The sequence below is a fragment of the Vipera ursinii genome, assembly GCF_947247035.1.
Source record: "Vipera ursinii genome assembly, chromosome: Z".
Lineage (NCBI taxonomy): Eukaryota > Metazoa > Chordata > Lepidosauria > Squamata > Viperidae > Vipera > Vipera ursinii.
The window spans coordinates 65,691,363-65,712,909 of record NC_139517.1 but is presented as its reverse complement, the minus strand read 5'-3'; the positions used below and the strand labels follow the sequence as shown (position 1 = coordinate 65,712,909).

Genomic DNA, 21,547 nt, shown 5'->3' with positions numbered 1-21,547 from the left:
ACAGCCTCAGACAAACTTCTCAGTAGAATACTAGCTTGGGTAACATCTGGTTGGCCGGGCCATTGTCCTGGGACTGAATTCCAGGCATATTACAATAGAAAAAAATGAATTATCAACACACCAGGGATGTGTTTTATGGGGGAGCAGGGTAGTCATCCCAGAAAAACACAGGGCCAAGGCCCTCCTAACACTGCACGAGGGTCATCCAAGCATAGTAAAAATGAAAGCGTTAGCAAGGAGCTACCTGTGGTGGCCAGGCATAGACAATGACATAGAAGAGCATGTAGCTGGATGCTACCCATGTCAGCATTCCAGACCAGGGCCTCTGCATGCACCACCACACAAGTGGGAGCCGACACACAGACCCTGGTCAAGAATACATATAGATTTCGCTGGACCCTTCCAAGGACAGCTGTTCCTTATTGTAATAGACAGTTATTCCAGGTGGCTAGAGGTCATCCCAGTTAGAAGTCTGACCACAGCCAGCACAGTACAAGTGCTTAGGGGGCTCTTCGCTACACATGGTCTCCCAGATATAATATTGTCTGACAATGGACCACAATTCACTTCTGCTGATTTCCAGATTTTCACCAAGGCCAACTTAATTAAACATGTCACCTCGGCTCCCTTCCGGCCTTCCAATAATGGCCTGGCAGAAGTCATGGTGAGGGCTACCAAAGACTCGTTGCGCTGTATCATCTCTGGCAACTGGCACCAACGTCTGGCACAGTTCCTGTTAGCACAACACTCAACCCCCTGCACAGCTACAGGCAAAAGCCCTGCGGAATTACGTTGGGGCTGTCACCTAATCACCAGACTGGACAGACTGTACCTGGACAGGGTGACTACTGGACCTGAACTACCACCCCTAGCATGACAATTTAACATTGGGGATCTTGTATGGGCCAGGAATTTTGGACTGGGAGACAAATGGCTGCCCGGGGCAATTATTCTACGCACAGGGCCAGTTTCCTATCTGGTTGAGGGGGAAGGGGGCTGGCAGTTAAGATGTCACATTGACCAATTAAGGAAAAGGGGACCAAGTAACCACCCCTCTGCCCCCGAGGCACTCCCAGTTGCAAGGGAACCTGTTTACATTACCCCTAGCACAGTGGAAAACAGGAACATCCCAGAGCCAGAGGAAATCCCTATCCCACAAACAAGCCCCATTGCCGCTTCAGGGCACCCAGACAACCCAGATTCCGTGACAACCAGCCCCCTACCCAGGGAGAGGGCAAGAGACCAGCCCCTACATCACTCCAGCAGAACGAAGAGACCACCTGCATACCTACAGGACTACGTTTGGCTGAAACCAAAGGATCAGGCCAAATGAACACCAAGAAGCAATACCTTGTAAATAAGTTAACTATTTAATTGTTGGGGGGATGTAATATATGTGAGTTAAGCATGGTTAAACTTAAAGAAACACAAGTGACAGCTCTTTGACAGCTGACAGCTCGACACACGGCTACCGATGACAGCTCCACACGCGGCTACCGAAACTGACAGCTGTTTATTGCCTCACTGGAACAACCAAGCAAGTTTGAACCCCCCTTATATAGAGGCACTGGTGAGCCTCTGGCCAATCACTGCTCTCGGATTCTCCCACCGCTTTTTGGATCTAAATGCCATCTATAAAACATCTTATAAAAATTCTCTCTTAAATTTTGTGCCTGTGTAAATTTCACATTTTGACCCATATCTTTTCCCAGATATCCATCGCTATGGGCTCCTGAAAATTCTGGGCCCATTTTATCATGCAATCTTTAACAAGTTCCGTTTCTGAATCTATTTCTATCTATTTCTATATGTCCTCCTTATATGCACTGGACTTTGATCTCTTATTTGTTTAACCAAATTTTCATCGGTTGTCGAAATACCAACTTTCTGATCCTCCTTCCATCTAGATTGTAACTGCCCATACTGAAACCAAGTCCACACTATTCTTTCTTCTTTTAAAATATTGAATGGCTGTAATTGCCATACATTCCTTTCCATTCTAAGAATATCTTTATATGTAGTCACATCATGTTTGAATCCCACACTTATATTTTCTATTGCATGTTTCTATTGCATGTTTAGGTATTGCCCAAATTGGTATTTTATAATTTAGCTTATATCGATATTTCTTCCAAACTCGCAACAGGGCATACCTTAATATATGTGTCTTAAAAATATTATCCACCTTCCTATCATACAATAAATATGCGTGCCAACCAAATAATAAATCAGATCCCTCAATATTCAGTAATCTCCCTTGTGTTAGGTTAAACCAATCACTAATTGATGATAAAGCCACAGGCTCATAATATAATTTAAAATTGGGCATTTTAAGACCACGTCTTTAATTTAATTTAATTTAATTTATTAATATTTCTATACCGCCCTTCTCCCGAAGGACTCAGGGCGGTGTACAGGGCAAGAATAAACATAGAGATTTACAAAAATTAAAAGATGATTAAATACATGCCTGATTAAAAATACAATTAATACATGGTAAAAACCCCAATAAAAATAGTAAAAAGACCCCACTAATCCCCCCTCAGGCCAGGCCGGCTTGCTCGAACAAGTATGTTTTCAGATTGCGGCGAAAGGAGCGAAGATCGGGCGCCGTCTGGAGCTCAACCGGTAACTGGTTCCATAGCTCCGGGGCGCCCACAGAGAAGGATCTCCCCCTGGGGGCCACCAGTCGACATTCTCTGACCGGTGGCACCCTGAGGAGGCCCTCTCTGTGGGAACGCACAGGGCGGAGGGAAGTAGACGCCGGCAGCAGGTGTTCCCTAAGGTACTCCGGACCCCTGCCATGTAGGGCTTTAAACACCATTACTAGCACCTTGAATCTCACCCGGAAGACAACTGGCAACCAATGCAGCTCACGGAGCAGAGGTGTGACATGGGAGTATCGGGAGACTCCCAACACAACTCTCGCGGCTGCATTCTGTACCAGTTGGAGCCTCCGGGTGGTCCTCAAAGGAAGCCCCATGTAGAGAGCGTTACAGTAGTCTAGATGAGAGGTCACGAGCGCGTGAGTGACTGTGCATAAATCATCCCGGCTTAGATAGGGCCGCAACTGGTGCACCAGGCGAACCTGGGCGAAAGCCCCCCTAGTCACAGCCACCATGTGGTCTTCCAAGGTGAGCCGTGAATCTAGGAGGACTCCCAAGTTGTGAGCCCTATCTATGGGGGGTAATAATTCACCCCCCATAGAAAGAGATGGAATATCCGAATAGACCCGGGATGAAGGTATGCAAAGCCACTCGGTCTTGTCGGGGTTGAGTTGAAGTCTGTTCCTCCCCATCCAGACCCGAATCGCCTCCAGGCAACGGGACATCACGTTGAGGGCATCACTGGGGTGGTTTGGGGTCGAAAGAAAAAGCTGGGTATCATCAGCATACTGATGATACCCAACTCCAAAGCCACGAATGATCTCACCCAGCGGTTTCATGTAGATGTTGAGCAGGAGAGGCGAGAGGACCGACCCCTGAGGAACTCCACAAACGAGAGACCTCGCGGTCGACCTCTGCCCTCCTGTCAACACCGACTGCGAGCGTCCCTGGAGATAGGAGGAGAACCACTGTAAGACCGTGCCTCCCACTCCCAATCCCCTGAGACGCCGCAGCAGGATACCATGGTCGATGGTATCGAAAGCTGCTGAGAGGTCTAATAGGACTAGAACAGAGGAATGACCCCTGTCCCAAGCCCTCCAGGGGCCGCAAGGGTACAACTCGGTCACGTACATCTTGCATTATCTTAAATTTTACTCTTGGTCTTTTCCCTGCCCAAACAAATTTATTAATACCTTTCTACCATTCTTCCAAATTTGAATCTTTTTTGAGTATAGGTATCATTTGAAACAAAAATAAAATTTTTGGTAAAACATTCATTTTCACTGCTGCGATTCTTCCCAATAAAGACAATTGTAATTTTTTCCAACTATATAACTCTTTTTGTATTTTTAACCATAACAATTCATAATTATTTTTATATAATTTCGCATTTGAAACTGAGAGATATACCCCCAAATATTTAATCTTTTTAATTATTTCAAATCCTGTTAATTTTTCTAAGACTACCTTTTGTTCCGTGGTCATATTTTTAGGCAATATTTTAGTTTTTTGCGTATTTATCTTAAATCCAGAAACTTTTCCATATAACAATATTATCTCCATCAGGTCTACAACCAACTGAGTCGGTTGACTTAATGTAATAACCAGGTCATCCGCAAACGCTCTCAATCTATAATCTTGATCTCTTATATTAATTCCCTTAATTTTATTTGAATCACGTATCTTAATAATATTTCCAGTGTTAAAACAAACAACAAAGGTGACAATGGGCACCCCTGTCGTGTACCCTTTTCAATATTACATGCTTCTCTCAAACTACCATTAACTATTATTTGAGCTGTTTGCTTCTGATATATTGCTTTAATAGATTGTAAAAACTCATCCCCAAACTCCATCTTCTCTAATACTTTAAATAAAAATTGCCAATTCAATTGATCAAAAGCCTTTTCAGCATCCAAAAAGATCAGCGCTGCAGAGACCTGGTTATTTCTCTCCAAAAATTCCAATAAATCTACAATATGTCTCACATTATTTTTCATTTGTCTACCACTTATAAATCCTGTTTGATCACTATGAATCATTTGCTGCATAACCTTCATTAATCTATTTGCTAAAAATTTTGCAAATATCTTATAATCAGTATTTAAAAGCGATATTGGTCTATAATTTTTGGTTTGGGTAAGATCTTGATCTTCCTTTGGAATCAATGATATAAAAGCTGTTTTCCACGATGGAGGCACTTCTCCTCCAGATTGAATTGTTCTAAATAACTCTTTTAGAGGTTCCACCATTTCTGACTGTAAATTTTTATAATAAATGGCAGTCAAACCATCTGTTCCTGGTGCTTTACCCACTTTCAATTGTTTAATTGCCAAAATAATTTCTTCAGCATTTATCAATTGATTCATCCCTTCCCTTTGCTCTTGTGTAAGTCGAGGATATTCACTTCTTGTAAATATCTATCTATATCTAAACTTTGAATTCTATCCTCAGCATATAACTTAGAATAAAATTCAACAAAAGCCTTTTTAATATAATTTTGCTGAAACATCTCTTTACCCTTATATTCTATCTTATCTATTTTGTGTGACGTTTGTTTTTTTCCTTAACAAATAAGCTAGCCACCTACCCGGCTTATTAGCATTACAAAAAGTATTGTAATACCGCAGGTTAGATGCCACTTGATCTGCCATCAACATATTAAACTGACCTCTTAACAAAGTAATTGCTTCCTTCACCCTCTTATCAGATGGATTCAAAGTTAGAGCCTTCTCTTTCCTCTTGATTTCCTCCTCTAACTCTTTATGCTTGTATTCCAATCTACATTTATATTTATTATTCAAATATATTAACACTCCTCTCATATAGGCTTTACTTGCATCCCAAACCATTTCAATAGGAGTACCCTTATGCATATTTATATTAAAAAATTCTGTCATCTGTTTTTTACATTCATCCACATTCTCTTGATATCTAAACAAATTTTCATTTAATCTCCAAGATCTTCTATTGTTCCTCTCCTTATCCAATTCCAACCATACTGGACTATGATCTGATAAAGTTCTTGGACATATCTTGATCTTCTTAACCCTAGAAAAAATATCATTAGTAGTTAATACAAAATTAATCCTAGAAAAGGATTGATGTCGATCAGAAAAAAAGGTAAAATCTTTTTCTTCCAGATTTCATTCTCTCCAAACGTCTCTCAATTCCAAATCATCTTTCATCTCAAAAAAAGATTTAGGCAATCTGGCATGATTCGGAATACTTTTAAAAAGACCATTTTTGTCTTTCTGTGCATCCAGGACTCCATTCCAATCTCCCATCAAAATACACGATTTATAATCCCATTGAATTATTTTATTATGTAAAAATTTACAAAATTCTCCTTGTTGTTGATTAGGTGCATATAGTCTAACTAAAACTATTTTCTTGCCTTCTATTAAAAGTTCAATTATAACATATCTTCCTTGTTTATCAGCTTCAATTAAATTGGCTGTTAAATTCTTCTTTGCATAAATAACTACTCCATTTTTCTTATCTAAAGCAGACGCACTAAACTGTATACCCAGTCTGGAATTTATCAAATATTTTTGGTCTGATACACAAATGTGTGTTTCCTGTAAGCACACAACATCCTTTTTAAATTGTTTCAAATACTGAAATACTTTGCGGGGAGTTTAAACCATTAACATTCCAGGTTAGAAACTTTGTCGCCATCTTTTGTGACCTGAAGCTTTCAGAGCGCATCTTGCAAAACCACAAGCACCTGCCTCTTCGGTCTCGCTCCTCCCACTGCTTCACTATAAGTAGATATAATTGTGGATTTCTGTTCTTCTTGTTCTTGTCTTATTCGTCTGGTTGCAGCCTGCGTCATTTCTTTGTTCCTTAATCTCTTCTAATGATGCCTGGGGCTGCACAGTTTCTGAAGTTTGCTGAAGTTCTTTAACTATCTGTGAGATGACTTCTTCATCTCCCTGTGTACTCTTCATTTGTGTCTGTCGCCCTCCATCTTCCTTCCTTCCTTTAAATTCTGGGGATGGTGGAGAACCTGCTTTCAATATATTAGAATAAAAGTCTCGTGCCTTCAAAACTGTGTTGAGATGATATCTCGTGCCTAAATAATTCACCACCAAACCTAATGGTATCTCCCATCTGAACTGAAGCTGACGTTTCTTTAATTCATCTGCCAAAAAAGTAAATTCTTTCCTTCTCCTTAAAATTCTCGGTGGAATTTCTTTCAAAATTAAAACTTCTTGATCAGCAACTTTAAATCTATTGTGATAAAAAGCTTGGATAATCACATTTCTGATCGATCTCTTTGTAAAATAAACAACCACATCTCTAGGTAGTTTCCTTTGCCTGGCAATCCAAGAGTTAACACGAAATATTTTATCTATATCCCATATAATTTCTTCCACTTGACAGCCCAAAATTGCAAATTGCAAAGGCTTTTTTGCAAATTGCAAATTGCAACTTTTTTGAGGCACAGGGCTGCAGGACCCCCTTATGGTTCTTTTGCAATAGTACAACGGCCACGTCACAGGCATTGGCTTTAATCATAAAGGGCTTTCCCAGGCAGCGATGCTTTAGGACCAGCTCAACCGCAAATAGTCTTTTCAGATTCCTGAAAGCAATTTGACAGTTCATAGTCCATGTCAGCAGCTGGCCCAGTCATGACTTTCCCCCATCTTCGCCAGCTTTTAACAAGTCCATGAGGGGTAAAGCAATTTTGGCAAACAAGGGGATGAATTGTCAGTAAAAATTGGCAAACCCCAGAAAGCTTTGAAGCTGTTTGCGAATCTTTGGGGTTTGCCATTCAATTATGGCTTTTGCAAGATCCATTTTAATGCCCTCAATGGAAATTCTGTAGCCTAGATAATCCAGTCGGGTCTGATGGAACTCACACTTTGATAGTTTAACATATAATTTGGCATTCAACAATTTCTTTAACACTTCTCGCACTAGCTTCACATGGTCAGCCATATTCGTGCTGTATAGCAGGGTATCAAGATACACCAAAACCCCCTTGTACAAATGATCGTGTAGCACCTGGTTGATCAGCTGCATGAAGACAGCTGGAGTCCCCTGTAGTGCAAATGGCATAACTGACCTGATAGCTACCCATGGGACAGTTAAAAGCGGTCTTCCATTCATCACCTTTTCTTATTCTCACTCGGTAATATGCCTCTCTTAAATCCAATTTAGTGAAGATGCTCCCCTTTGCTAGATGAGTTAGTAGGTCCTTCATGGGGGGAAGGGGGTACTTGTTTTCTATGCTTACAGCATTTAACCCATTAGTCCATGCAGAGATGAAGCTATCTGTCTTTTTTCTCTTTAAATAACACTGGAGCCCCCACCTGGGATTTGGCCAGCTCAGTGAATCCTCTTGGTAGGTTTCTGTCCTACATATTGATGCAGTTCATCCTTATCAAGGGGGTTCATGGTGTACATTCTTGGCCATGGGAGTTTAGCTCAATGGCACAGTCATTAGGCTGATGGGGTGGCAGGATGTCGCATTCTTTCTCACTAAACACCTCCACTATATCCAGGCATTCACTGGAGATGAGTGGCTCGCCTGGTTGTGGCAAGGTAGCTATCTTTGCTAACTCGGTAGATGGCCTAGACTTTCCAGTAACGTTGCCCGAAATAAGAGGTGGTTTGGGCCCTATAAGTAATCTCACAGTCATCCCCTTTTCCCACCAAATAAAAGGTTTCCATTTGTCTAACCAGGCAAGACCTAGAATCATAGCTTCAGTCATCTTCGGAGCCACCATAAAGCGAATGAACTCCCAATGTTCACCTATTTCTAAGCGTATCAGCTCTGTCAATTGTGTGACTAAAGTTCCTCCCATTAGAGAGCCATTGGCTTGTTCAAATCACACAAGCTTGGAAAGCAATCTTTCCCGTATACCCATTTTAAGCTAATAAGGCACCCTGAGTCCACTAGCACTCTCAAATCCACTTGTACACCCGTCTTAGGGACTATGAGTTTGGCAGCGAGAGAAAAAGGTGGAACATGTCAACTCACCATTAGGTCGTGAGTCGTAGGAGGGCAGAGTAGTGGCAGGTCCAGCTTGGGCCTCGGTGCTCTCCTGGGTGGGTGACATGACCTGGGTAATGGATTCTTGTGTGATCCAGTTCAATTTTTCTTTTGCCGGCTGCTGGGTTGTGTCGGGCCTGGCACGCCCGACATTCAGAGGGGCCGCGGAGTGACTCGCCAGGCCCCGAAACCAACTGCCAGCGTCCGCGGAGCGCCCCACCAGGCCCCGAAAGCAACCGCCAGCACCCGCGGCTTTCCGGAGGGCCGGGAGCACGCCCGGCCGTCGCCACACCCCAGCAGCCGCCTGCCCAACTCCCGGGGAAGCCACGGAGATTCCTACCGGCCTCCGGGGACCCCCGTCAGCCTCTTCGTCTCCCGGACGAGCTGCCGTGCTCTGGAGGTGGTTGCCGGCCTCCACAACGTCCTAGGGGGTGGGGAAAAGGAGCAGCCGGGTTGACAGCGCAGCGGCAGGCCGCCTACCAGCTGGGGAGGCCGCGGACCAGCTTGCCGGCTCCCGGAAGTAACCGACAGGACTGGAGGGAGTGCGGCTGCCGTTTACAGGCATGGAGCGGCCAGCTGGCTCTCAGAGATTGCACGGAAGACCAGGGAGACCATGAGTGCCGACGCGGCCTGACAGCCTCCAGGGCCGACCAGAGGGCCAGGGAGCGGCCGTCCGGTGGAGCGGCTGGTCGAGATCCAACGTTCATGCGGCAGGACACAAACGGACGCCGGGGCGACTCAGGGGATGGTGGGGGCTGCCGGCGGGACGGGGAGGGGCTCAGGGCACAACCTACAGCGGGGTGGAGAGCTGAGGGGAGGGATGTACATATGCAGAGCTCTGGGGATAAAGAGGGTGGTTTAGGCTGGGGGGTGGCTTACCGGTTGCAATGGTGGTGGGTGGGTGCAAAAGGGAGGGAATCGTGGGAGGCAGTGGTTAAGTAGGGTGTGGGCATGGTGGAATAATTAGGGGTGTGGTGGAGGGTGTTTCTTCCTTAATGGTGGCCCCGATCTGATTTCCTATTGGGGGTATGGGATTGGGCAATTCGCTGCTTGGTGCCCCTGTTGTCCACACCTGAATCATTTGATTGGTGGAGGAGCAGGTGGCTTGGGGGATTCTGTGGCTGCGATGGCTGGGGGTTTTCAGGGAGGTGGCTGCCTGGCTTGCTCTGGTTTCAGCTCGGCTTCTGGAGGTTGTGGCTTCTTGTAGCGAGCAAGCTCGACATCCATTCTTACTCTCACGTGATACCACTCCTGCTATTGATTAGGGACAGCCCGATAGACACAGGCCTGGGAAAGGTGATCATCTAGCCCCTCCTTGAAGTGATCAACCAGGGACTGCTCAGGCCACCTTTCTATCTGACCTGCCACCTTGCGAAACTCTCGTATGTATTCCAATGCAGGTCTACCATCTTGCTTTATCTTGTGAATTTGTTTGGCTCTTAATCTGAGGAGGAAGAGATGGAGATTCCCCAGTTCAGGCACTTGCTTGTTGTACAGATTGTTTAACCACTCAGACACTTCCCCTTCCAGATTGGCCGTGACAAATGTCGACCGTAGCAGCTGGATTTGGGTAGAAATTGGCATTGCGATTCATGTGGGAAGATACTTGATTAAGGAAGTAGATCAGCTTCTCCGGATCGCCATCAAAAGTCACTCTAAGGGGTGGTGCCATTATGGGCTGCTGCCCCCCATTGCAGCTGCATTTCCAGTGGTTGTTGGCCTCCCTGATGTGGCTGTTGCATTCCCAACGGTGGCTGCAGCATCCCCAATTGCTGCAGAGCCCCCTTCGGTTGTGGCACATTCAGGGGCTGTTGCCCCCTGCTGTAAGGCATCAAATGTTTCTTTCTCCGCCGGTGTGCTGGCTTGTGCTCCCTCTGCTGAGGCAGCCGCCTTGGCCAAGGTGCTGTTTACAGGTGCTTCTCCCTTCTCCATGCTGAGATTTTCCCCAAGTCTTTGTCAGCCTATCCCCCAAATTAGGGAAAGTGACTGGAGCTCAGGACCCCAAGGTGGTTAAGCTGGAAAGTAGTTTTTGGGTTAATGTCATGGTTCCAATAGATGAAACCCATCAAAAGAACTTCAAGGCAAAAATTCTTCCTTAAAGTACATTTTATTCAGGAAACAAAGTATTGGCACTACATGGTTGAACCAAAAAACTAAATTCCCTTCCCCCATATACAAAGTAACAAAGTGCAATTTCCACCCCCATAAGCTGTCATATATCACATTCTCCAATTAGCCTTAAATGTGGGCTTTCTCCCCAGTTCCTCAACCCACCAAAACATTATCACCTCGTCCTTGGGTTCTCACAAAGCAGCATTGTTATTATGGCTAGCTGAGCTCGAGCATTTATCCCAACCTCCCCTTTCTGCATCTGATTTCTAAATACAGGAAAAAGCATTTTAAAAGCAAGAGGAAATGGCTGCAATTTTCATCAGTTGTCAGAGCGGGGACATCCAATGTTTGCAGCATTGACACTATGTACAATAGTAATAGTGAAGTGCAGGGAGTTAAAAGATTTCTGGAATCCCAGAACTTCTGATACAAATAGAAACAGTGACATGCCAAGGTTTCAACTTGAAATATTGTCAGTGTGTTTTACCCCTCATCCCCAAATTAAAAGCAAAATATAATAACTGATATATAACTATGGGTTGCGTGTGGGCTTCAGGGTTTCCATTATTTGATCTGGGACGTACTGAACTGGTTGATAATCAAAGATATATTCAAATATTTAATAGAATCAGAACCAAGTCAGGGAAAACAGCTGTAATTTTTCCCCTTTGTGTGTTATTTCTTTTGCAGCTGTTCAGCTTTGTTTCTCTGCCCACCGATGTCCTAGAAATAGAGGTGAAGGACAAGTTTGCAAAAAGTCGACCTATCATTAAACGTTTTCTGGGAAAACTTTCCATGCCAGTACAACGGTTACTAGAAAGACATGCCATAGGGTAAATCTTTGTGACATAATTTTCTCTTTTTTATGAATCCCTAAGGAGCAAAAGGAGAGTGATGGTTGGTCTTGCAATAATTCAATTGGGGAGGAGGAATCCATAATTTAATCTCAGTTGATTGCCTTACTTTGGATTACCATTTTAAATAATTTTTAATGGCAAATTAATCATAAAAGAATTAACATGAAAGACTTTCAATCTTCTGCTTACTATAAAATCTTCAATAAATTTGGATGATAGTCTAGATAATAGTCTAGATAACAGTCTAGCCTTTTAAATATGTCGATGAAAGAAAATCCATTATATTTTATTCTATCTTCTCTTTATGTTAAATTACTGCAGAATGTTAAACCTAACAATCCACTTAAGAAAAGCTATACAATCAAACATTTCTTCTCTGATTTCTACATATATGCTATATAGCCATTTATAAAAGTGAAAATAATTCAGTTTTGATAGTGATTATATTTTAGTACATATTATAATTAATAGAAATGTATATACCGTATATACTTGAGTATAAGCCGACTCGAGTATAAGCCGAGACCCCCAATTTCACCCCCCAAAACTGGAAAAAGTTGGTGACTTGAGTATAAGCCGATCCGCCGTTCTGCAAGCCTCCGCCGCCGGCTGCTTCGTTCCACAGCGGAAAGAAGCAGGCAGGCTGCTTCGTTCCGCAGCGGAAAGAAGCAGCCTGCTTCGTTCAGGCTGCTTCGTTCCGCAGCGGAAAGAAGCAGGCAGGCTGCTTCTTTCCGCTGCGGAAAGAAGGCTGCTTCTTTCCGCAGTGGAAAGAAGCAGCCTGCTTCGTTCAGGCTGCTTCGTTCCGCAGTGGAAAGAAGCAGGCAGGCTGCTTCGTTCCGCAGCGGAAAGAAGCAGGCAGGCTGCTTCTTTCCGCTGCGGAAAGAAGGCTGCTTCTTTCCGCAGCGGAAAGAAGCAGCCTGCTTCGTTCAGGCTGCTTTGTTCCGCAGCGGAAAGAAGCAGGCAGGCTGCTTCGTTCCGCTGCGGAAAGAAGCAGGCAGGCTGCTTCTTTCCGCTGCGGAAAGAAGGCTGCTTCTTTCCGCAGTGGAAAGAAGCAGCCTGCTTCATTCAGGCTGCTTCGTTCCGCAGCGGAAAGAAGCAGGCAGGCAAGGCACGGAGATCCGGAGACCTGCCGACGTTTGGGGAGGTTTGGGGAGGTGCCCAAACCTCCCCAAACGTCAGCAGGTCTCCGGATCTCCTCCCCAAACCTCCCCAAACGTCGGCAGGTCTCGGGATCTCCGTGCCTTGCCTGCCTGCTTCTTTCCGCTGCGGAAAGAAGCAGGCAGGCAAGGCACGGAGATCCGGAGACCTGACGTTTGGGGAGGTTTGGGGAGGTGCCCAAACCACCCCAAACATCAGCAGGTCTCCGGATCTCCTCCCCAAACCTCCCCAAACGTCGGCAGGTCTCGGGATCTCCGTGCCTTGCCTGCCTGCTTCTTTCCGCTGCGGAAAGAAGCAGGCAGGCAAGGCATGGAGATCCGGAGACCTGCCGACATTTGGGGAGGTTTGGGGAGGTGCCCAAACCTCCCCAAACGTCAGCAGGTCTCCGGATCTCCGTGACCTGCCTGCCTGCTTCTTTCCGCAGCGGAAAGAAGCAGGCAGGCAAGGCACGGAGATCCGGAGACCTGCCGAGGTTTGGGGAGGTGCCCAAACCTCCCCAAACGTCAGCAGGTCTCCGGATCTCCGTGACCTGCCTGCCTGCTTCTTTCCGCAGCGGAAAGAAGCAGGCAGGCAAGGCACGGAGATCCGGAGACTTGCCGATGTTTGGGGAGGTTTGGGGAGGTGCGCGCGCACCTCCCCAAACCTCCCCAAACTTCGGCAGGTCTCCGGACGGCGGCTGCTTGGGAGAGGTGCGTGCAATCCCAGAAGCACCAAAGCCTCGGCCGCGCACAAGTCCTCGGTAAGTTTTTTTTGTTGACTGGAGTATAAGCCGAAGTGGAATTTTTCAGCCCAAAAAGTGGGCTGAAAAATTCGTCTTATACTCAAGTATATACGGTAATTTGGTTTCAAGCATGGTTGGTCACTCTAGGTGAGGCATGTCAAACTGCCAGCCCATGGGATGGATGCGTCACACCGAAACTCTGCTGCCCCCCTCCCCATTGCCGGCAATGGGGAAAAAGTCCCAACACATCTCAAGTTTGACATGCCTGCTCTAGGCATTCTGTATGCAGGAAAGGGATGCCATTTGGTTGAATGTATTATGTTATGTTCATCCATTTATAAAACAGACAAGGCCTTACCATACCTCACTATGTAGTACATAGTGACTTGCACTTCTATAGGACACTGATGTATTGTATTAATAGTCACAGGGACAATTGAATCTGATGCATAATGGCTCATATAATATTATACACTTTCAAATTTATAAAATGTGGCTTATGCTCTACTTCTATAATAGAAGCTATTAATTCTGAAAAGGAAATCATACTAGTGCAAGGCTGATAATAAGTTTACTAGAACCATGTTTCTACAGATGAGAATGTTGTGACTGGCAAAACAATTTCTATTCATCCTTTTGGATCTCTGTAAATCACTGTCAGCACAAATGTTGATGTTATGCCTCTTGACATTGATCAAATTTATCTGCCACTTTCTGGGTATATTTTTGGGAGGCTTAATTGTTAGGACTTAGATTTCGGTTCAGAACTAATTATTGCCCTAGGATGTACTTTCACAAGATTTTTACAAATATTAATATGAAGAATGAAGAATATTAATTAATAATTTCTATGAAGCAATTGCCACAATTATACCATATACAGTATAAAAATGTAATGCTCTTTTTATTTATTTTTCTCCAATAGAGACAGGGTTGTTAGCTACACACTGGGACGAAGGCTACCAACAGAACATGTCAGTGGCCAGCTGCAGTTTAGATTTGAGATAACTTCTTCAATCCACCCAGGTATTATTTATTTATTTATTTGATTCCCACCTTTATTCCTTTTACAAATAACTCAAGATATAGAACATATGAGCACACCTTCGTCTTCCTATTTTCCCATGATACTTTCCTTTATGAAGTAGGCTTGGCTTCACTTAGGTCTTATTTAGCCTATTCACAAAATCTGATTCATGTAACCTTCCTTTCTTTTCAAACAAAGGAAAAATGAATCAACAGATTGATAGGTTATGTGGAACTGAAGTTGATTTTCTTTTATTTTCCTCAGGTCTATGAAGATAAATTGATGATAGGGACCAAATGAATCTTCTGTATCATACTTTAATGACATGTTGAGTTCAGCTTTCAAACTGATTGTCAAGCAATTTTTGAAAATAAATTTGTTAAGCAAAGTTTTGCCTCATAAATGGGCATTATAGATCATAAAAGATTCCTAGTTTTCTGCATGTTCCTGAAACTCAGAACATCTGATAGCCTGCAGTCTTTATTTAATCCTGTTTCTTTGTTTTGAATGATACGTTGCAATTTCAAATGCTTTCTGCATTTTAACTTTCCATCACCATAAAATTTCAAATACTATACTTACCAGCTAATGCAATACAGTAGAGTGAGTACTGGACTTGGAGAGAAGAGACTAGAGCTTAAAGGTCTCCTTAAGTCTGAAATTCACTTGGTAATTTTGGGAAACCTCTGTCATTCTACCTGACTTCTTCCTAGACTTATTCTACAGACAAAAGATTAAACAGTTGGATGAAGAATGGAATGCAAATACCACATTCAGTTCTGTGTCATAAGATAATAAGATAATGATAAATGATAAAACAATAATAAATTACATATTTGTATAATTATTTCTAGATTTCTAATTTATTAAGGCTATGTGCCATTCAAAAATGATTTGAAAGAAGTATTGTAGACCTGTGAGTCTGAGATAATACCACCACTCCTGCCATTCATTAAAAATCTCCTCTTTTTTTGGAAACTTTGAATGGGAATAAGGTGTGGGGAGGGAGCCATAACTGCTTTTAAATTAATTCCCTGTGCAGAAATATGAAAAAGGAGTTGCTTGAATGAATAGTACTGTACACATGCTCACATGAAATCCAGAAAAATATCTTTTAATCATCTTCAAAAGATTCAATTCAAGTCCTGTAATTTACTACATATAGTTGAACCTGGATGAATGAGGAAGAAGCAAAATTATGGCCCAGGATTCTAATCATAAACATCAGGGATTCTGTCTTTTTGCAAAAGGAAGAAAGGGCCTTCTTCTATAAAATATTAAAACATATATAGTAAGCCTATAAACAAATACAGGAAAGTGTAATATTGATAAAAATTGATCTTAAATAGTTAAGATCATAATACTATTTCATTTATTATATATAAACATAAAAATAATAAGGAACACATCTTTGTGGTCATACCTGCATTTTAAGATAGCTTACATAATAATTGAGTAAAGATACAGGTAATCCCTGAGTTATGAACGTTCACTTAATGCTCGTTTGAAGTTAGGTGACAAGTGCCCTCTAGTGTTTACAAGCAAGTCCTAAAATCATGAATATTGCAGCACCAGGTCAGTAGTTCACCCTTAGAAATGATTGCAGAGGGTCTGCAACGTTCACCCTATTACCCTTCCCCCATTATCCACAACTGTTTTCCCCTCCCTTCCTGCTGCACTGGATACACTCACCTTGCAAAATCTATCTCCTCTCTGCCGCCATTTCTTTCCCTTTGAGGCACAGGAGAGTCGGCTTGGAAATGCCGACAATGGAAGCTCCTGGCTGCCGTAATATCATGCAAGTTCAAACACAAATTCTCTACAAAAGACATCATGGTCCCCAGAAACTTCCATTCTCGGCTGGGGGGAATTGTTTGCTTCTGTTAGGCATATGGTGTTAGCCTACAATGTTGGGTTGAAAATATATTAACCATGATGTTGTTATGTCTTTAAGATGTTAATTGGCCAATGGGTGTGTAAGTGTTCTCATGGCCATAAGAGGAAGCTAGGAACGTAGCTTCTCTCTCTCTCTGAATTCACTGATCTCTACTGTTACTGTTTTTGCTCTGCTGTTGGTTTACTACTGTTGTAACCTGAACTGTGTATTTGACCTCTGGACCGGTAAGAAGACTTTGTAGCTTGGACTGTTGCTATTGTTTATGACCTGGACTGTTTATTTTTTGACTGTGCATTTTTGTTCTTACACCACCTCAAAAGTAAACTACTTTTTGTTTTTAGAACTCAGTGTATTTCTGTGTGTGACTCTTGCTGCTCTCAGTACCCTTCCTTGTCTGTGCAACTCTTTGGTAGCACAAGGAGACCTCTGCACATCAAATTCCTTAACACTGGTTATGGGCCCAGACCTGTACTGAGAGTAGTACACACAGTATTCCTAGCTGAGTTTGTGTTAGCTATTTTGGTGTAAAATGGCACAAGAACTGTTGTCAGGCATCTCCTGGATAACCCGGTTGGATGGGACAAACTATGTTTCCTGGTCCACGAAATGCTGCTTGTTTTTACGCAAGGAAGGACTATGGACTGTTGTAAATAACCCACCAGATACTACTGCTTGGGATCCAGATGATGAAGAGGATGCAAAGAAGTTAGACAACTTTAAACGAAGCAATGAGAAAGCTCTTTGCATTATTGGACTAACACTGAATGACCAGCAGCTTGTCCATATTCATGGTGAGGAGTCTGCTGCTAGGTGTTGGGGCGTTTTGCGAAGGCTTTATGTTCGTGACAGTGTGGGTGCACATATACACCTTACACGTAAGCTGTTTAGGGCTCGTCTGCAGAAGAATGGAGATATGCTGACCCATTTAAATTACATGAAGGCAACTTTTCAAGAGCTTCATGAAAAGGAGCTGATTTTTTCAGAGTTGCATCAGGTCTACATCATTCTATCATCTTTGGATGAGAGTTATGATGAGTATGTTTCTTCTTTGGAAGTCCTGACCAGAGAGGAACTGACATTGACTAACATTACTGGGAGACTGCTGGAAGAGTCCAGAAGAAGGCATGACAGAGACCAGCTGAGAGAGACACAGCTACAAGAGAAGCAGCCATTTACCACTGCTTACAACGTCAAGAAATGTTATTCTTGTGGGGCTAGAGGGCATATAGCCAAATTCTGTAGGAAGGGTAAAAAACAGAATGTAAATAGCAGTGGAAAGGCTAAGAAGAGCATTGGTTTGGCTATTTCTGGTGAGACAACATCCAGAAATAATGAATTGTGGGTTGTTGATAGTGGGGCTTCACAATGCATTACTAAAGAGAAAAAGAGGTTTATTACTATGAAAAACAGCAACCAATATGTTTCACTAGCCAACGGTTGGAGGATGAAGGCCTCTGGTGAAGGTAATTCCTATTGTCCATGCATTGATGAACAGTTACCTATGTGATATATACCTAAACTAAGATTCAACCTGTTATCTGTAAGGGAATTGGTTAAAGTTGGGTTTGTGGTAACATTCAGAGGGGAGCAATGCACTATTGAGAGGAATGGAACCTGTGTAACTGCTAATTTGAAAAATGGTTTATTCGTTCTCACAAGTAACCAGGTTAGTACAGTTAAAGCTAACTCAATATGTGAGAACAAGAAGCCACATGACGAGTGTATACATTTATTCCATAGGCGGTTAGGGCATGTAAACTTTAACTCACTACGTAAAACAGTTGAATTAGTAGACAGAATTAAACTGAAGCCATGTAGTAAGAATTTGAATTGCAATGCCTGTAATCAGGAAAAGAGTAAGGCAACTCCTGCAAACAGGTTAAACGGTTTCAAAACAACTGTACCTTTGGAAGTTGTGTTTGCTGATTTAATTGGCCCATGAAACCAAGTTTAGGAGGGTCATGTTATATTTTAAGTATATTGGACCACTACTCTCGTTATGGTTTTTGTTATCTGCTTAAGTCAAAGGCAGATACTTTCCAACAATTTGCAAACTGGCTGAAGTTTGTGGAGAGAAAAACAAAGAGAAAGGTTCAGTGCATAATTACTGATAATGGTACTGAATTTACAAATAAGCGCTTTGTTGATATGTTAGAATCAGCTGGTATTGAGCATAAACGTTCAGCCCCTTATAGGCCTCAACATAATGCTTTTGTTGAGAGACATGGGCAAACGTTACAAGCCATGATGAGAACCATGTTACAAGATTCAGGCTTAACAGATAGACTGTGGGGGGAGGCAGCAAAATGTGCAAACCATGTTCTAAATTTAGTTGTTAATACTTCTACTGGTAAAATACCATATACTATATGGCATGGTAGAAGACCAAACCTTGATTACCTGCACATGTTTGGCACCCCAGCTTGGGTCCACATTCCTGCACAACTCAGGAGTAAAGGCCAACATAGGGCTAGGCAATTATACTTTGAAGGATATGAAGTTAACCACAGATCCTATCGTTTCTGGGAACGAGGCACAACTAATGTATATAACAGTGCGAGTGCAAAATTCCTTGAGCATGTTGGTTGGGATAGGTTAGAGCAAGAAACTGTTAATACTGATCCTCTAGTGTTTGAGGACTCCTCTGATAACGTAACTAGTAATGATAATACATCTCCTGTAAATATAAAAGATGAAGAGGAGATAGGGGAGATAAAAGATGAATCAGAGAAAGAGGAAGGAAAGGTGTCAGAAATTCAAAGCCCTGTAATTCCTAGGCGTTCAACGCGCATCAGACGTCCACCTGATCGCTATGAAGCTAGTATATGTCAAGTTAGTGTAGAGCCATGTAACTATGATGAGATCAGGATGTATCCTGAAAAGGAACAGGCATCATGGAAAGCTGCAATGAACAGGGAGTTGAAGTCTTTGCAGGATCTTAAGATTTATGTGGAAGCAAAACTGCCACCTGGTGAGCAAGCTATAGGTTGTAAATAGATATATAAAATAAAGAAGGCTGTAGATGGGACTGTTACCCATAAGGCACGTTTAGTTGCACAAGGTTTTGCCCAAACTACTGAGGATTATGACGAGGTGTTTGCACCCAGTCTGAGGGCAACTACTATAAGAGCAGCTTTAGTATGGGCGGCTAAAAACCAATATATGGTTAACCATGTAGACGTTGAAACTGCATATTTACATGCTCCATTGCAACATACTATTTATTTAAGAATTCCACCAGGATTGACCAATGATAGAAACCATGATTGTTGGGAGTTAAAGAAAAGCCTCTATGGATTGAAACAATCAGGCTATGAGTGGAACAAATGTTTAGTTAATGAGTTGAGTGCATTAGGTTTTGTAGCCAGTAATGCTGATCCTTGTTTGTTTAGAAGAAATCACAACGGAGCATTATCTTTTCTTTTATTATTCACAGATGATATTGCAATAATAACAAAAACTGAGAAGCACAAACTATCATTTCAAGATTGCAAACTAAATTCACAATTAGAAATCTTGGGGAAATAAGCCACTATTTGGGGTTAGATATTGTGAAAACGAATAGGGGTTTTAAGATTTCGCAAGCCAGTAAAATATCTCAGTTATTAAAGAGATACAATATGGAAATGTGTAAACCAGCAAAAACTCCGATGGCTATGGATTTTAAGGACACTAATGTTGAGAGTCCTGTATTTGATAAGACTATGTACCAATCTTTGATAGGAAGTCTTATGTATCTGAGTAATTGGACTAGACCTGATATTTCTTACTGTGTAAATCAATTGGCTAGGTACAACAATGAACCTACTGTTAGACACTGGCAATCAGCTAAACGAGTATTAAGGTATTTGAAGCAGACTATTCACTACTCGTTATATTTAGAGCCAAATCGTGAGTTAATCCTTACTGCATATGCAGATGCGAGTTTTGCCTCTGATACAAACACTCGTAAATCTACTTCAGGGTTGGCTATAATGTTGGGTGATTCTTTGATTGGATGGAAGTCCATTAGACAAAAACACATAAGCTTGTCTACAATGGAGGCTGAATTTTCATGTTTATCAGTGTTATATACAGAACTACTAGTGTACAAACAATTGTTGTTAGATATGGGTTTAAATGTAAATGATCCATTCATTGTATATGAGGACAATCAAGCTGCAATAAAGATGGCTAATAATGCTGCAGTAAGAACAAGATCTAAATATACTGATCTTCGTTATTTAAATGTCAGACAATGTATCAAGGACAAATTAATACAGCTAGAGTATTGTTCATCTGATGTAAATATTGCAGACCATTTTACGAAGGTACAAAGTGTTGTGAAACACAATGCTAATTGTGAAAAAATGTGCATAAGATTGTAAGAGTTATATATTATTCTACCCAAAGGGGAGAATGTTAGGCATATGGTGTTAGCCTACAATGTTGGGTTGAAAATATATTAACCATGATGTTGTTATTTCTTTAAGATGTTAATTGGCCAATGGGTGTGTAAGTGTTCTCATGGCCATAAGAGGAAGCTAGGAACGTAGCTTCTCTCTCTCTCTGAATTCACTGATCTCTACTGTTACTGTTTTTGCTCTGCTGTTGGTTTACTACTGTTGTAACCTGAACTGTGTATTTGACCTCTGGACCGGTAAGAAGACTTTGTAGCTTGGACTGTTGCTATTGTTTATGACCTGGACTGTTTATTTTTTGACTGTGCATTTTTGTTCTTACACCACCTCAAAAGTAAACTACTTTTTGTTTTTAGAACTCAGTGTATTTCTGTGTGTGACTCTTGCTGCTCTCAGTACCCTTCCTTGTCTGTGCAACTCTTTGGTAGCACAAGGAGACCTCTGCACATCAAATTCCTTAACAGCTTCGTTTGCATGCAAGTGTGGAATCGGACTCGGCTGGACACAGGAACCAATGCCTTCCATTGCCTAGATGTGCTGCTCACTCATGTGCGTTAGCCTTAGTTTGAGGGCAGTAATGAAGCCTTCAACTGAGTGGGGAGGCATCACATAGCTAGGCCCCGTGCACCTGTGTTCAAGTCACTGCTGCCAATGTGCAGCCATGATCTCCCCTCCCTAGCCAGCCACCCACTCTGCCCAACCTACTCCTTGCCTGACAAGCTGGTTGGCACAAATCCTGACCATTCTTCTCCTTGTCATTCTCCC

The 21,547-nt window shown here is 42.5% G+C and overlaps 1 protein-coding gene across 1 annotated transcript in view; it reads left to right on the top strand.

The window, feature by feature from the left end:
- The window catches only part of HECW1 (HECT, C2 and WW domain containing E3 ubiquitin protein ligase 1), a gene marked incomplete at its 5' end in the record, with an annotated part of 167,334 nt that overhangs the window by 77,967 nt on the left and 67,820 nt on the right, over nt 1–21,547 (top strand). The window contains 2 exons of the mRNA XM_083379003.1: nt 11,413–11,555; nt 14,384–14,484. Of these exons, the coding sequence (XP_083235129.1) occupies nt 11,413–11,555; nt 14,384–14,484 (244 nt within the window). The remainder of the gene's footprint in view (nt 1–11,412; nt 11,556–14,383; nt 14,485–21,547) is intronic.